Here is an 18,280-nt window from a genome sequence, read left to right on the forward strand (position 1 = left end):
GTTTTGTTGCATACTTTGATTTGGTTCTTGGTAATTCTTGTAATTGTCACAATAAATTTTTTTTTTCTGTTTCAAAAAAAAAAAAAAACCCTCCTCCGTTCCGCCTGCCATTCATCCTCTTCAGCAGGTGGCTGCAGAAACAGCCCCGGGGTAGGAGGGGGATCCGAGTCTCCCCCCGGGGTGAATATTTGAGAAAAGATGCTGGGGACCCCCAGCAGCCGCGGGCAGCTTCTGCAAACAACCCCCGCCCCCGCCGTCCGTGCAGCTCCAGCCTCCGCTTTGCCCCCTCCCCCCTTCCAGCGCCCTCCGGGTTGCACTGTCCGCAGCAGCAGCAGGCGGCCATGCCCCCCCGGCGCAAGTTGCCCAACTCTCGGGCGCCGCGCGCCAACACACCGCTCCTTCCCCCACCCCTCCTGCCGGCGGTGTTATGACGTCACCTCGCAGGGCGCCGTGCCCTGTGACGTGAGGGGTAAGGACCTCCTCTCTCCTCCAATCTGGGTGAACGGGGTGGGGAGCGGCCGTCGCTTTCTCCGCCCGGCGGGGGGCGGGAGGTGAGACCCGGATGAGGCGGCAGCTGGCTGCTGCTGTGTGAGGCGGAGCGGACCGCGGAGGAACCGCGCGGGTATCTCGGGCGGACTGAGGCGGAGGCTGCGCCCCCTCCCAGCCCCTCCGCACCTGCCCCAGCTCCATGCCCACAAGATGGAGGCGGCGGCGCTGGTGTGAGGGGGGAGCCCGTGCCCAGGTGCGCGCCTGGCGGGCGTCGAGGCGGAGATGCTGCTGGTCTATGTGATCCTGATCTCGGCTCTGGCCGGTTCCTTCATCACGCTGCTGCTCCAGCTGCTGCTGCTCTACAGGAGGAAGCCGGAGCCCCCCGGGGTGGCGAGAGCCTCCGGCGGCCTCTTCTTCCCCAGGGTCCTGCCCGACCACAGCCTCAGGGACTATTTCCACGGCTCAGACCCGGCGGGCAGCCATCCGCCCCAGGAGCCTGCCCCTGCCGCCGCCGCCGCTGCTACCCCCTCCCCGGGCGCCGCCAAGCCCCAGGCTGAGCCCGGCGCCAAGCAGCAGCAGCAAGAGCCCCCTGCGCCCCCCTCCTCCCGAGAGGAGACCTGCTACTTCCTCAATGCCATCTGCCTCTTCCTCTTCAGGGAGCTCAGGGACACCTCCCTGGTCAGGCACTGGGTCACCAAGAAGATCAAGGTGGAGTTCGAGGAGCTGCTGCAGACCAAGATGACGGGCAAGGTGCTGGAGGGGCTCAGCCTCAGGGATGTGTCGCTGGGCGATGTGGTGCCCCTCTTCAAATCCATCAAGCTCATCCGGCCAGTGATCTGCAGTGACGAGGGCTGCCCCGAGGAACTGGGCTTCGAGGTGGACCTGGAGTATAATGGTGGCTTCCACCTAGCCATCGATGCCGACCTGGTCTTTGGCAAGTCGGCGTACCTCTTCGTCAAGATCTCTCGGGTGATGGGGAAGCTGAGGCTGGTCTTCACCCGCTTGCCCTTCACACACTGGTCCTTTGCTTTCATGGATGATCCTGTGATAGGCTTTGAAGTGAAGTCCCAGTTTGAGGGGAGGCCCATGCCCCAGCTCACTTCTATCATCGTCAACCAGTTCAAGAAGGTCATCAAGCGTAAGCACACCTTACCCAGTTATAAAATCAGGTAAGGTGCCATATTCCCCTCTTCCCTGGGGTTACCTTGGGGCAGGATGCATTCAAATGCCTGTCGTGTACTCTCAGGTAGAAAAGGAAAGGTTTTTATTGGCACTTTTTCAGGCATATGATAATGGCACTTATATGGTATCTTTCTTCTTGTGATCTCAAAGCACTTTGTAAAGGTGAATTAGTATCACTTTCATTGTTTTACAGGTGAAGAACATGAAGCACACAGATCAGATAGTAAATTAATGATAGAACCCAGGTATCCCAACTATCAGGCCAGTGCCTTATCCACTTGCTCCATGCTGCCTCTTTGGAAGGTAGAAGGATGGCCTTGTCACTAAAGCACAGGATGCAGAGTTGGGATATGTGGGGTCTGTTCCAGGATCTGCTGCTGACTGACTGTGCAACCATGGGCAAGTCACTTGGCCTCACTTTTCCTATCTAAAAAACCAGGGACAGTAATTCTAACATGAGACAGGAATTAATTCACTCACTGTAAAGTGTTTTGATATACTCTGAAAGGCACTGTAAAAGTACAAAAATTATATTTTTTCCCCAGTTCATTACTGCTTCCCGCTGCTCCTCCAGCCTCTCCATCTGCCCTTGGTCAGACCTAAGAGCTAGCTGGCGACAGCTGCTCGCTACTCATGCTGCAATCATGGAATTTTCTAGTGCCAACTTTGACTTTATTGTAGTAAAGGAGTGTGAAGAGCACCTTCTGTCTGATTTATACACACTGCAGTTTTGCATATAATGGGATGTCCAGTGATTTATCTATAGTGGAAGAATCCAAGTGAATTCCTCGCTGCCTAATTGCTGGCTGGTCTGTGACTATAAGTATTCAGTAATTTACCAGTCTCAGGGAACACATTTGTCCTGTCATCCACCTGTATGTTCTCTATAGTTTGCATGATCACTGGCTAGATATATTAATGTGACTCTGTTTACTTGATTCCTCAGCACTAAGACTCGGTAAAGTTCCTCTCAGGGGAAGCCACACAAAGGAATCATTGAAGAGGTCTATCTGAATTCTAAAGTATATCTAATTTTTATGTTGAGGAGATGGCTTTAAAAGTCTTTCCTGTCTATTCTTTGTTACAAATTATGCTAAGCTTGTGTGACTATATATATATCTGCATGTGTAGAAAATGATCTAGGGCTTGGAAAAGCCACAAAAGCAGGGCAGGTAAGAAGCTTCTCAGGGAAATGTCATTTCAGAATCTTAATTCTCTTAACAATTTAGAGGCTTTATGGTTGTGAATATAACTTACAAAGTCTGACTCAAGTCTAAACCAGTGTGGTTGGGTCTTCCTGAGTCTTCACACAGACACTTCAAGTACTTCAGGTGTTACTCATAGCATTCCCACAGTGCCGCAAAATGAAAACTGACTGAACACTTGTCAGCTTTAATGGTTGCTATTCAGAACATTGTGGACAACTGTGAAACTCACAAGAATCAGGTCAGTTTCATACAGTTGCAGTTTGGGAAAGGGACTTGAGCTACTGGTTGTGGAAAAGGACCTAAACCAGAGACTTTAAACCATGATTTGAGGATTCCAGTAACTCAGAGGTTAGGGGTCTATTTCAGCAGTGGGTGGGTGAGGTTCTGTGGCCTGCAATGTGCAGGTCAGACTAGATGTTCATGATGGTCCCTTCTGACCTTAGTCTCTGAGGGTTAGGACAGCAAGACCCTCACTGACTTCAACAACCACTTGCAGCAAAGCAGGGAGGGAGGGAACATTCTTTTCCCTTCTTCCTTCCAGTTGCAGCGTGTCTGTGTGTAGGTCAGTGATGGATCACTCCCCTCTTCAAGCAGTTGTGGAAGGGGTCTTGCATCTCACTTGGAAGGTGCCCCTGGATAGTGGAGGCCTCTCTCCTCATTCAGTCCAAGATATTTGATGTCTTGTAAATTTTTCAAATCCTGTGCATGAGAGCTACTGGGTTAGGATTGTGAGTGTGGGTGAGAGAGAGAGTGATAAGTTAAGAAAGAGAAGTATGTTGTGGTGGAGGGGAGATGGATTTTAAAAAGAGAATTCTGAGTGACAGAAAATATTGGGCAGAGGTAGAGCACAAAATTTATTAAGAAAGAGATAGGAGTGTGGAGAAGGGGTGGGGCAGAGAAGGTAACTGATACTGAAAGGAAAGGTATAGCATGATATGTTATAGGAAAGAAGAGAATGAATTCTAGGGAAAGAAAGTCTAAGAAATTTTGTAAGCTAATTTTAAAAAAATACAATCCAATAAAATATTAAAAACTAAATAGTTATTCCCTTAAATAGCAGGGAGTTTGGCTTTGAAAGTGTCATGGTAGCATAGCTATTTTTTACCCTGGCTTATAGACTTAGTACACAGGCTAGTAGGTATTGGGTAACAAAATATCCACTCCTGTATATAAGACTGTTTCCTCAAGAGATCTGAATGTGCTTTATGGACACTGAAACTTAGAGCACATTCTGTGTGTATAGTCAAGCAGTACTTGTGGCACCTTAGAGACAAACCAATTTATTTGAGCATAAGCTTTCATGAGCTACAGCTCACTTCATCGGATGCATGCAGTGGAAAATACAGTGGGGAGATTTTATATACACAGAGAACATGAAACCATGGGTGTTACCATACACACTGCAATGAGAGTGATCAGGTAAGGTGAGCTATTACCAGCAGGAGAGGGGGAAAAAACCCTTTTGCAGTGATGATCAAGGTGGGCCATGTCCAGCACTTGAAACAAACGTGTGAGGAACAGTGTGTGTGTGGGGGGGAAGTAAACATGGGGAAATAGTTTTACTTTGTGTAATGACACATCCGCTCCCAGTCTTTATTCAAGCCAGTTTGCAAATTAATTTGAATTCAGCAGTCTCTTGTTGGAGTCTGTTTTTGAAGTTTTTTTTTTTTTTTTTTTTTGAAGAATTGTCACTTTTAGGTCTGTAATGGAGTGACCAGAGAGATTGAAGTGTTCTCCGACTGGTTTTTGAATGTTATAATTCTTGACGTCTGATTTGTGTCCATTTATTCTTTTACGTAGAGACTGTCTGATTTGGCCAATGTACGTGGCAGAGGGGCATTTCTGGCACGTGATGGCATATATCACATTGGTAGATGTGCAGGTGAATGAGCCTCTGATAGGGTGGCTGATGTGATTAGGCCCTACGATGGTGTCCCCTGAATAGATATGTGGACACAGTTGGCAACAGGCTTTGTTGCAAGGATAGGTTCCTGGGTTATTGTGGTGTGTGGTTGCTGGTGAGTATTTGCTTCAGGTTGAGGGGCTGTCTGTAAGCCAGGACTGGCCTGTCTCCCAAGATCTGTGAGAGCGATGGGTCATTCTTCAGGATAATATGAAGTTCCTTGATGATGCGTTGGAGAGGTTTTAGTTGGGGGCTCAAGGTGATGGCTAGTGGCGTTCTGTTATTTTCTTTGTTGTGCCTGTCTTGTAGTAGGTGACTTCTGGGTACTCTTCTGGCTCTGTCAGTCTGTTTCTTTACTTCAGCAGGTGGGTCTTGTAGTTGTAAGAATGCTTGATAGAGATCTTGCAGGTGTTTCTCTGTCTGAGGGGTTGGAGCAAATGCGGTTGTATCGTAGAGCTTGGCTGTAGACAATGGATCGTGTGGTGTGGTCTGGATGAAAGCTGGAGGCATGTAGGTAAGTGTAGCGGTCAGTAGGTTTCCGATATAGGGTGGTGTTTATGTGACCGTCGCTTATTAGTACCGTAGTGTCTAGGAAGTGGATCTCTTGTGTGGACTGGTCCAGGCTGAGGTTTATGGTGGGATGGAAATTGTTGAAATCATGGTGGAATTCCTCAAGGGCTTCTTTTCCATGGGTCCAGATGATGAAGATATCATCAGTGTAGCCAAGTAGAGTAGGGGCATTAGGGGACCAGAGCTGAGGAAGCGTTGTTCTAAGTCAGCCATAAAAATGTTGGCATACTGTGGGGCCACGCGGGTACCCATAGCAGTGCAGCTGATTTGAAGTCACACATTGTCCCCAAAAGTGAAATAGTTATGGGTGAGGATAAAGTTCAGCCACCAGGTTTGCTGTGATATTATCGGGGATACTGTTTCTGATGGCTATGTTCTCTGTGTATATAAAATCTCCCCACTGTATTTTCCACTGCATACATCCGATGAAGTGAGCTGTAGCTCACGAAAGCTTATGCTCAAATAAATTTGTTAGTCTCTAATGTGCCACAAGTACTCCTTTTCTTTTTGCGGATACAGACTAACACGGCTGCTACTCTGAAACCTGTGTGTATAGTGTTGACCCCCATATAGAGAGGGGTAAACCTGAAGCACAGGTGATTGCCCAAGGTAGCACAATGTCAGTGGTTATTGGGACAGGAGCCCCAGAGTTCTAATACTGTTCTCAACTCTAAACCCCACTGCCTCAAGGAGAACAGTTTTGGAAAGGTAATCTTTCTTACTAGGCATTGCATGTTTTAAATTTCTTTAAAAGAAGGCAAAACACTGAACCTGTGATGCAGATATTCTTTTAGAGCCATGCTAATTTATTCTTTTATACAATTTTTCAGTGTTTGGGAGGAAGCCAGATAAATTTTACACCCTTTAAACAACCTGTTTCCTGACGTAAACATTCAATAATTTCTCATCTGCGTGGAATGTATTTGTCCCTGCCTCTCTTTTCTGTCATTTCAGATATTATTGGTTAAATATTTAACAAGCTGTATGTTGTTTTCAGTTCAAGCCCTTTCTGTGGCTTTCCCCGCCCCACCCTCACTCTAGGAGTTTTGCAAATAAATAATTGAATAGTTGTAATAGTCTTAGGCCATGTCTACACTACAAGCCCTATAGCAGCACAGCTGCAGTGTTGCAGCTACACCACTGTAATAGACACTTGCTACAGGCTGGATGAGTTTTTCTCTTGCTGTAATAAATCCACCCCCCTCAGGAGGTAGCGGCTATGTCAACTGAAGACTACTTCTGTCAACCCAGCTGTGTCTATACCTGGGCTTAGGTTGGCTTAACTATGGGTATGTCTATGCTGCAATTAAAAACCTGTGGCTGGCCCATGCCAGCTGACTTGGGCTAACGGGCTATTTAATTGTGGTGTAGACATTCAAGTTTGGGCTGGAGCCTGGGCTCTAGGACCCTGCAAGGTGGGGTAATAGCCCAAACCCGAACATCTACACTACAATTAAACAGCCCCTTATTCTGACCATTAGTCAACTGCCAGCAGCCAGCCGTGGGTGTCGAATTGCTGTGTAGACATACCCTGTGTGTCTCGGGTGTGAATTTTTCAGACCCCTGAGCGATGTAGCTGGGTCGGCTTAAGTTTTAGGTTTAAACCAGGCCTTAGAAAGAGAAGATGTTGGCATACAAGGAGTTCTCTTTTGAACCATTTAAAAAGGGGACATCATTTTGGCTCAGTAATTTCCAAATTGCAGGCCTCAAAACTGTCCTATCTTTTTTCCAGCTGTTAAATAACATTTAAAGAAGCTAAAAGTACACTTTAAAAAAAAATTACTATTTGTAAGTAAGCAACTGCTATAGATTCTACAGAGATATTATCTGATGGCCAATGGCAAGAGAGGAGGTCTAGACAATTGTTAATGGGTTGATGATGTGCTCCTTCAAACAATCTTTTTTTAAGGTATTGCCCCCATGACAAAAATTGAGAACCCCTGTGGTAGTCTGGGTGTCTATTCTGACACTCCTGGTAAAGCTTGGGTAAACTAAACATTTCCATTTATTTTTGCTTAGTCTTTTGTGATTACATTTTTATAGAACTATTAATGTATATAGTATACTAAGTGTTTTGCAGACAGATAACTGCACAACCTACTTCTGTTTTTTCCAGATACGAATAAAGTTGTAATGAACCATGATTGATAAGACTCTTTACATAAGAGGAGAGATGACTTGTAATCTAAGAAAGGGTTGTGCCTGTCTTTGATTCTCTTTTGATTTTTAACAGATAGGTTACTTTAAAATAAACTGTAAAGTTATGAACAGATTGGTAATGTTGAATTTCTTAGGCTGATTATTCTTTATTGGATGTGACTCTAGATTGTCATCCAGAAAAAAAGTGGAACTGTCCAGCAGACAATTGCAGTTTTATTAAGGCTTATCACTGTGGTGCTTATTCACCAAGAGCATAATTTGGCACATAAGAAATACTAATGTTGAATTGTTTAAGGTTGAGGTTGACAGACTTATTTTAAAGGTAACTGAAAGCCTGGACTGTCATGTGTGTAACTTGTAAAGTCTTGTGTGTTTAAAAAAGCCAAAATTGAGGGGCTCTTGTTTCTATGTGCTGTGTTGTAGTCAGAAATGTTGCTGTTTGTACATATCCCCCAAAGCTTGTCCACAGACCTGCCTTCCAGCTGGAGGAACAACCACCTCTTTGTTACGCCATGTGAATGTTACTCCCATTTTCTTTGGTAAACTGTCATGTTCCAACTGCTGGAGAATCTTCGGATTCCAGCATTCTATCTGGTAATCACAGGGACTGGAGATGATTGTACCTGGTGATATTCTAAACAAAAGGCTCTTAACCATGGTTGTAGTTGTTTCCATCACTGCACACTGGCTCAACAGAAATTCTGGTCTTCAGAGTGACACAGACAGAGAGACTATCCTGGAAGGTTTGCGCAGGTGGCAGATGTGGGGCATGTGCTGTGCTGAGGGGTGTATGTATTTTTGTATGTGTGTGCTGGTTGTGTTGATTTGTGCAGGTGGCAGTTGGGCCAATCAATCCATCTGTCTCCTGCGTACAACCAATGAAATTGTTGCATGCAAATTAGTTGTAGAGAAAGGAGAGTGATTGAGTTACCTCTGATATCACAATGGTCAAGGACTTTTGGCGTAGCACAGATACATGTTCTACTGTAGCTGTACACTGCACAGGTGTAACTTGTAAGTCAGAATGGCTGGAAACTTAAAAAATTGCATGGTAACAGACCACAAAACCCAATAATGATTGAACCTGGTGATATTCTGAACAAAAAGAGCCCTCAACCCTGTTTGAAGCTGTTTCCATCCTGCACAGTGACTCTGCAGACATAAGAGGCTTCAGAGTGACATTCCTGAAATGTTCCTGTATAGATTATATCACACTGAATCAGATGTTCATGATCTGATTTATTCCAATTTTGCAATCCATAAGCTAAGGGGATAAACATTTTGACATGCAGTTAGAGCTTATGCTGAAATACGTACAAACTCTTATTTATATATACCATTGACGCTTTCGAAAATACCTGTCTCTTTTTTACCTTGGCTCTTGAGCAAGAGTATTTGGATTTAACAAAACAGTTATTTTGATGTAACAGTTGTCATTCAAGGACAGAGCTTCCATCTCATTAAGAGCCAGTTGGCTAAAATTCTCTGAACGAGGCCACAGTATTATCTAAGTCCTAAGTTTTTCTTTCCTTAATTATCTACTGATATGATGGTTCTTGGGGAATCCAGGGATGAAAATCATCTTGTTACCTCCCATACTTCCAGCATGAGGGAGACTTTCTTGTACTTAACTTGGTGTCAGCATCCTGACACCGTCAGCCTGTTAACCACCCAAGCACTTTTTTGGGCTTTACCAACCCTTACTTTATCTTGTAAGTTAACAGTAGGTGCACCCGAGTCCCTTTGAAACATTCCCTTATAGTATTCAGCCCCTTAACCACGGAACACTCACAGAAATACCAGATCTGCTGTTCCCAAAAGAACAGTATACACATCAGCTTGAATGAGTCAACTCAGGATCAGCATTTCACTCAATACCACATCACTGAGATGTATTTATAGTGGAAATAAGTTTATTATCAAAGATTTAAGTGATAGAAAGAATATTGGAAACAAATAGTTACATATAAAACAAAATCGGATATAGTTTCTAAGGTAAGGTAAAAATAATAATAAAAAGCTATTGCTTTCTTTTATTTAACATACTGAAAAACTTCATGTCCTTAAAATCTATAGAACTCCCATACTGTTTTAGCTAGAATAAGCAGATTAAGTATCAGAATGGATGAATTTGCGAGACCTTGAATTTGGAAATACAACAGATATCAGATTTGTAATATTGTGGCTGTGGAAGTAAGTGGTGGTAGAATCAGGAGGAGAAGGTAACTAAAGGACTTTAAAATGGGTGTCTTTCTTGCACATGAAGGAAACTTTCTGCATCTTCTATCTAGTGAAGCATGTCTACATTCTCTACAGATGTGTCTCATAATGGAACTTACCAGAATACTAAGGCTGTGTCTGTGTGAGAAAGTTGCATCAGTTTAAACTAAGGTGTGAAATTTAAATTGATTTAGTTAAACTGGTGCTAATCTGTATGGACACACTTATTTCAGTTTAAACATGGGAAATTTTTAAGCTGAATTTTGGATCAGGTTTAACTTAAACTAAAATAAGAATATCCACCTGGGTTTGCACCACGTTAGCTAAATCTGCACTGATTTATCCTAAACTAGGTTTTAAACAGCATCCCATGTAGAAAGGCCTAAAAGATTCAGAGGGCACAATTTTGTATTCACACTTGTGTAAATCAGGAGTAAAAGCAATGTAGAACTGAGTGTAAGGAAGAAGAATCTGACTCAAATTCTTTAACATGCCTTGGTAGTTTTTCCATACACCGCTGAAAATTGAGACTTTTTTACTTGCAACGCACAATACATCTCACTAATCAGAATCTCCAGGTTATTTACAATTGTGAGTAACTGGTAGCATCCTCAATTCATTTAACATATAAAGAAACAGACATTGAAAGAATGGTTCAAAGTGTCAGAGCCAGCCAGTGGTACCCAGGTAAAGAAACCAGTTTGTCTCATATCTGTTCTCATGTTGCAACCACCAGGCAATTAGACACATTAACTGTAAAATTATACCTTTACTTTTAAATCTAAGCCATTTAGCACATTCCTTTACAATCAAATTTTCATCGACTATTTTTAATGCTAAAACTGAAGTTAACAACCACGGCTGACCTTTTAACATGTATTTTGGGTTATTTAAAGTAACATAGAGTTTTGTCCAAACATCCCATGTGTGATACTAGCTAAAGAAGAATTTATCAGGAACTTGATTCACAATTAGTTTTTTAAGAATGTACCAGAACTTTGAGGCAGAACCAAATGCAGAAGCTAAACAGATTCAGAGAAGCAGGGTCTTACAAAGACTACTTTCTAGTAATGATTTGTTATCGGAAGTTAAATACCACAATTGATCACTTATGACTTACATTTAGTTAGTTAATGAGTTCAGCTAAACAATAACTGATTCCAAAATAAAGCAGGTGATTTGACACTTGACAGTATGACCCAAAAACTTTAGTTTTACCTATTTTAATTCATCATTACAGAACTTGTTATATAGCTTTTAAATTGACTCCATATTTTCCAAGAAGTATAAGCCAAAAATGTAATGTAAGCAAGACGTTGGCATAAAATGGTTCTTTGCTATTGACGTGACAAACCTAATCAGGTAACAGAGGTCTTGAAAAATGTAGTGAACATCTAACTGGAAGTCTAAACTTCTTAGCCAGAATTACCTTTTAAAGATAATATTAGAGGCACCAGTGATGTCCAGGAGCAGTACTTTGTTGAGAATCCCACCTCTCCTCATCTGGAAAGAGAGAAGATGATGAGACTTTTACTAAGATGCTGTTTCTGGAGCCTACTGATATTTTTATATCTCCCCTTTCTTGAAAAACAGGTGCCTGCTACAGATTTGAAATTCTGTTTGCTGTAGCTGCCAGAAGGGAAAAGACGCATCTATTATCTCCTATCCTTTGCTCACCTAACCCAGGTGAAAAAGTTTCTGCTACTCTATTCTCCCTCTTTTTCCATTTTCTGGGTCCTTCTCCGCATGGAAAAATTCCAAGGCCTGCCTCTGTTGGTAGAGGTATCATTATGGCATTGTCATCATTCATGACAGTTTCAGTGCTGCTCACATGGTTCTTAATAGCACCAGTGAAACTGACCAGAGACTTCACTATATTGCTTGGCAAACTGTGATAAACAGTTAATAAACTGCAGTGTCTATAGAAAGCTCTATCACATTTGGAAGATCTTCATAGCCACAAGAGCAAATAACTTTTTATTTAAACGTGTTAATTTTTTTATTGGAATAGCTTATACAAAGCTCTAGGCACCCTGACAGGTAATTAATATTACAGCAAAAGAAAACCCCAGCAGCATCAAATAACTATTCAGAAAGGAACTTGGCTAGCCTGCCACCAACTAAAAAGCTGCTTTCCACCCTTTCATCATTCCCTCTGCCTACTCCAAAAATCCTGCTGAAGAAGATGTCTTTTGCAGTGTGCCCGGAAGGTCACCAAATTCAGTGTGTGATAAAATGAAAGCCTTAATTCTGTTGGTATTGATGATTTTGGCCATTGGTTCAGAATAGCAGAGAAAAGCGTTTTTAAAAATCTTTTTTCCTATTTTTTTTCTCCTATTGTCTAATTATGGGTTCTCACAGTCAGAAGGTAAGTCTCAGAATCTCTTGTCCTCTAAAAGTTTTAAGATTTTTTTTTTTAAATTAAAATGTAGTAGTAGGTTACTGGTGTGCTTTTTGGATCAGTGAGGGCATAAGCTCTTTGACATGTGCATGATAACCAAATACTGCATTTTTGTGCCTTGCCTGCAATATATGTAGTTCTGTGTGACACAATCCTGTGTAGGAGAACTACATGGGGACCAAGAAAATCTCGGTGAATGCAAAGGATGGTGGAAATACAAAAAAAAATCATAAAATCAATGGAGGTTGAAAAATTGTGTGTGAGAGAGAGAATAGATTTATAGTGGTAATTATATTTGTTTGCTTCAAAAACTGATCCATTTAAGGATTAGAGTTAATTGGTTTTGTGGGCAATGGCACTTCCTTTCTCAAATTGTTGACCCTCAATCCTACCTCCTGTTTGAAAGGATGTGTGTGAGATTCTTTGACACAATTGCAAATGAAAATAAAACTACAGCACTGGCTTACCTTTCTTACAATTGTGGATTTTAAAAAATGCTTGCTTTAAGACCAGTGTTGTATTTTTTGGGTAGGTAAATGCTGATGGGGTGAAAGCCTGGGGGAAATCTGATAAAGTTCTGTTGCAAACATCTTCAGTTTGATATCAAAGTGTGTGTGGGGGGAACTTTAATGTTTTGAATGTTTGCTTTTTTATGTGTTCTGATATCTCAAAAAAGGCTTGTTTCAAACTTTGTTCTCAGTGAGGACAAATGCCTTTGTTATTTTCCAGCAAACTTTCGTGTTTTTCTAACTGGTCTGTCATAACTTGCATATTTTCAAGGCTTTCAGTAAAACCTCTCAGGCTTATTTCAGCTGACTGCTAATCTTATCATTGAAAACTCAAGTTTATTTTTCAGATTAAGATAATATACGACACCTAATGCTTTGGTTAAAGTGGGAGATGGCATGGCCTATTGTTAAGGTTCAGAACTGGGAGTCCAACTTCCCATACAGACTCTGAGTAAATCACTTAATTTTTGCCTAAGTTTTCATACTTAGAAATAGGGGTGATACTCTGCTATATAATATGGGTGTTATGCAAATGTATAGCACTTACTTTCTATTTGAGAATGTCTAATATGCACACATGAAAGACTTATTCCTTTGCATAAGTTGGTCTTAGATCTTGTAAATCTTTGTAACAAAATAAAAAGTTAAGCTTTTAGAAAGCAATTTGAGTGAGGAAAGTGAGTTTCAGCAATGTGGTGTCATAGAATGCTGCACTCTAATCACTATGGAACTTAATCTCATGTTGACAGTTTCACTATAGTAGCTAGTCATTTCATGTTATTGAGTGACTGTGGTAAACTGCTTATTCAGCATTCCTGCAGTGATTGCCTCAAGTCACCAACACTCGTCTCTGTATATAATTCATGTTCACACTTGCTTGGTTTTGAACTGTTTCAACATTTCATCACTCTCCATTGAACAATAGGAGAATTTATTAATTGTACTGCAAGGCAAACAAAATAAAATAGGGGGTATACTTGAGAGAGTGGAAGAAGCATTTGGGGGAAAATATTAGATACTCAAATGACTGGTTCGGTAATTCAGTAAAGAAGTGTCAGTAGGAACTAATAATCTACTAATGGTTCCATTTTCAAAATGTTAATAGTATAACATTGAATTGTGCCTTTTTCCACCGACATTACAAGTGATAGGTTGGACCAATGAAGTTATGAAGCAGAGCAGTTTTATTCTGTGTGTGTGTGTGTGTGTGTGTGTGTGTATATATATATATATATATTTTTTTTTTTGAACAACTTACAAGTTTTCCTGAAGATAGTCAAGTGAGATTTGTATTTGAATGGGACAGCTTTGATAAAATAAAGAACAGCAGTACGTAAGTGATGAGAAAGCACCTAATCACCTTATGTATGCTTCATTTTAAAAAATGCATCACCGAAGGTGTCTAAGTATATGTTTGCAAAAAGAAAAGGAGTACTTGTGGCACCTTTGAGACTAACAAATTTATTTGAGCATAAGCTTTCGTGAGCTACAGCTCACTTCATCGGATGCATTCAGTGGATGTTTATTTTACTGCTGTATTATGGCTTCTGAGCAATTAAGTGGATTTGGGTCTAGAATTAGGTTAACTTTCATTTTTGGAGTAATAAGCAGTCATGATTTTTTCTGAGTAAAAACATAAATTCACATATTTTTAAGGCCAGAAGGCAGGGACCATTCTAGTCATCTCATCTGACCTGCATAAAAGGCCACAGAATTTCACTAAAGAGTTCTTGTATCAATCCCAAAACTTCTGATGGAGCTAGAGAATCTTCTAGAAAGACATGCTCATGATTTAAAGTCTTAAAGCAATGAATAATCCTTGGTAAATTTTGTCCAAAGGTTAATTACCCTCACTGTTTTTAAACAAAAAACAAAACTTTATTTCTAGTCTGAATCTATTTAGCTTCTACATTTGGTCCTTATCTCCAAGGTGCTTAGTACTCTGTGACTAGGGTATCTAGAAGATTGCCTTTAAGCTCTAAGATAAACCCCAGTTGACAGCTTTGCTCTCTTAGTGCAATGGGACTTCCTATAATTAAGAGCAAAGCTTGCTGGTGCAGGAGACAACTTATTTGGGGGTTGGCCCAACACTGTGGAACAAAGTCTCACAGGCACTAAGGACTATTGCAGACCTCACCATTTTCCACTCCAAGAACAAGGTGCAACAAACATATATAGCTGAGTTTTTGTTTAACTATGTTCCAGAACACTCCACTGCACACATTTCTTCCCCTAGCGAGAGGATGAGGGAACAAATGTGTGATAGCTGTTAGTCATGTTAATAGACTACTGAAAGGCATTCAGATACTACCGTGATGAGTGTGGTATAGAAAATTTATAGAATAACTTCAGCCATTGGATCTTGTTATGCCTTTGTCTGCTAGCTTAAAGACTCTTCTACTATCAGATATTTTCCTTCTGTGTAGGTGCTTATAGACTATAAGTCGTCATCTCAACATTTTCTTTGTAAAACTAAATAGACTAACTACTTTAAGCAGTAACATATTGCTTTGTGTATTTTTGGGTTGCAAAGATTTAACCAAGCGCAAAGTTTGGCCTGCAGTAACTATTATCGGTGATGTGTGTGACACCTTCCCAGTTTCACTCTTAAGTTCAGGTTTATTTTTCAGGGCTGTTACTCTTTTTGTTGCTTTTAAAAACTTATTGTGGCATTCCATAGTTAGTGTGTCACTGAATCCATCTCAGATATTTTTAGTTTACAAACAGTAAGGTGAGTTTTGTGTTTTTCTTTTCAGAGTAGAACTCCATTTTAGCCTAACAGTGCATTGGGGGGAGCAGAAGGGGGGAGTGTTGTGGCTTTTCAGCACTGTTGAAGTGTCAATGGACACCTTAAATTAATTATTTTAGATGGTGACAAAAATAATAGAACATGAGACCAGTTTAACAGAGACTTGTGAAACTCTGGGATTACATAAGAGTGATAGAGAACTGAAAAGAGAGTGCAAGGGATGGCAAAGGTAAAAGGTAGAACTTGATATTTGGGTGCTGTAGAGTGTGGGGGAGGGGAAGGGCAAGATCCTTCCTATCTGTGTTAGAGCCTAGAGGATCTCTGCTTCCTTAGCTCCTGTAAGCCTGAGGAATGAAAGGCTGGCACAAAGAATCAAACCAGTCTCTCCCACATAACAGGGAGGAACAATACTGTTAGATAAACAGGAGTATTCAAATATTGATGAGAAGGATTTAAACAGATCATGTTTGTATAGCTTGCTATATTCTGATCAATGGAAAAAGTCAACTCCTTTTTTTTTAAAAACTTGAAATCATGGTAACAAACTGTATCTCTGAAATGCCACACAGGTTGTAGCAAAGTATCAAAAAATGAATCGTGTTTGAAAATTCAAATCGTAGGTTGAATTACAGGTAAAACATGGAATGGGAAATAACCTTCTGACTGAATTCTCCACATGTTTCTTCTAAATAGCACTCAGAGTTGTAGAAAAAATGCTACCTAAGTATTTGGTCTGTGTATACAGTATCTTCACTCTAAATTCATATTCAGATATGATGTTAGTTTGACACTCACTTAAGCAACAGTAAAATTGTACTATGTTCAGATAGATTTTAGTTATCTATAGTAGTAGTAGTAGTTTGGACAGCTGCTACCTGGATGTCTTATTTTAAGATCTAACGATGGTAGCGAATAGTCTTATTAAAATATATATAGAGTTTCCCCCACAGAGTGCCATTGTTAGATTTTTAACTATTTTATAAACCAGCCTGGTGTTCTTGAGGAACAATTCTCCCTCCCCGTACATAAAAACTGTATCTTTTGTTTACAAAAAAAAAATACATCGGGGTCACAACAGTGAAATACGTGTCTCATCTTCTCTGATTCTTACAAGGTGTTTAGTGAAGAATATATTATGGGGCAATTAATGATAGAATTGACACCCTGAGTACATTAACTTCTTAGATTACAAATATGATGTTTTAAAGAATATAACTTGAATTATATTAGCATTTAATTCCTATTTTCAGGGGTTTGTCGCCAGCTAAAATTCTATCATTCAGTAAGATTCTTTCTTACAATAGAAGATCTCTAGATATATATATATTTTTTTAACATTTGTGAGGGAAATGGGGGGAAAAAGAGATAGCATCATAATACTTTGGTCTTTGAACTTCTATATTTAAAAATACTGTGTGGTATGGGGCCAAGGGAGATATTTTACATTTCAACCGCAATGTCTTGCGAATCTTTGGTTCTCAATGTGTACACTCTTGCCTGTTTTGGCTTAAAGAAAAGGTCTAAAATATATCCAAATCCTTGATAGTGAACTTTCTCCTTGATTTTCTATGATTTACAATACTTATCTGCAAGTTTACATACATCATCTGTATGAGTTTCTGAATCTTTCCTTAGTGGTGAACTTATTTTTTATTTTCCTATGTCAGTTTTAAACATCACTGTAACTCTGAACAATATGTTCTCATGGTAAAGGTTGCCTGTATATAAGTACTAAGATCTTCATGTTGGTTTTGTAATATGATGTGTTAAAACAGGATCACATTTTGTTTACCAGTGTCACTAATGTAATTTAAAACACTTAAGCATTTTGTACATCTGGTCTTGTTTACTGTGAATGGTGGTAAAACCTTGGTACCCCTGTATAAAATCTGTCTGTTCCCATGTACCACTCCATTTTGAGTGAGACTTGAAGGTGATGATGGTGAGTATGGAATTCCATGTTGTGATGTAAGCATTTAAAATAAAAATCAAATAGGTGGTGACTTTACTAGTGAAAAATTAATCTTGCCATAACTCACATGTGTAGCAAATGACCTATAATGCCAAGAGGGTTACTATCACAGGCAAGTTTCAGAGTAACAGCCGTGTTAGTCTGTACTTGTGGCACCTTAGAGACTAACCAATTTATTTGAGCATAAGCTTTCGTGAGCTACAGCTCACTTCATCGGATGCATACGGTGGAAAGTGTAGAAGATCTTTTTATATACACACAAAGGATGAAAAAATACCTCCTCCCACCCCACTCTCCTGCTGGTAATAGCTTATCTAAAGTGACCACTCTCCTTACAATGTGTATGATGATCAAGGTGGGCCATTTCCAGCACAAATCCAGGGTTTAACAAGAACGTCTGGGGGCGGGGGGTAGGAAAAAACAAGGGGAAATAGGTTACCTTGCATAATGACTTAGCCACTCCCAGTCTCTATTCAAGCCTAAGTTAATTGTATCCAATTTGCAAATGAATTCCAATTCAACAGTTTCTCGCTGGAGTCTGGAGTTGAAGTTTTTTTTGTTGTAATATAGCAACTTTCATGTCTGTAATCGCGTGACCAGAGAGATTGAAGTGTTCTCCGACTGGTTTTTGAATGTTCTAATTCTTAACATCTGATTTGTGTCCATTTATTCTTTAACGTAGAGACTGTCCAGTTTGACCAATGTACATGGCAGAGGGGCATTGCTGGCACATGATGGCATATATCACATTGGTGGATGTGCAGGTGAAAGAGCCTCTGATAGTGTGGCTGATTGTTATTAGGCCCTGTGATGGTGTCTTCTGAATAGATATGTGGGCACAGTTGGCAACGGGCTTTGTTGCAAGGATAGGTTCCTGGGTTAGTGGTTCTGTTGTGTGGTATGTGGTTGTTGGTGAG

General features: G+C 40.8%; 1 protein-coding gene across 1 annotated transcript in view; it reads left to right on the forward strand.

Moving 5' to 3' along the window:
- The first annotated feature begins 559 nt into the window (after positions 1–559).
- Positions 560–18,280, forward strand: part of PDZD8 (PDZ domain containing 8) — a 146,676-nt gene continuing 128,955 nt past the window's right edge. Inside the window, exon 1 of the mRNA XM_074959265.1 lies at positions 560–1,658. Within this exon, the coding sequence (XP_074815366.1) occupies positions 772–1,658 (887 nt within the window). The 5' untranslated portion in view covers positions 560–771. The remainder of the gene's footprint in view (positions 1,659–18,280) is intronic.

The sequence above is a fragment of the Natator depressus genome, chromosome 7, assembly GCF_965152275.1.
Source record: "Natator depressus isolate rNatDep1 chromosome 7, rNatDep2.hap1, whole genome shotgun sequence".
Taxonomy (NCBI): domain Eukaryota; kingdom Metazoa; phylum Chordata; order Testudines; family Cheloniidae; genus Natator; species Natator depressus.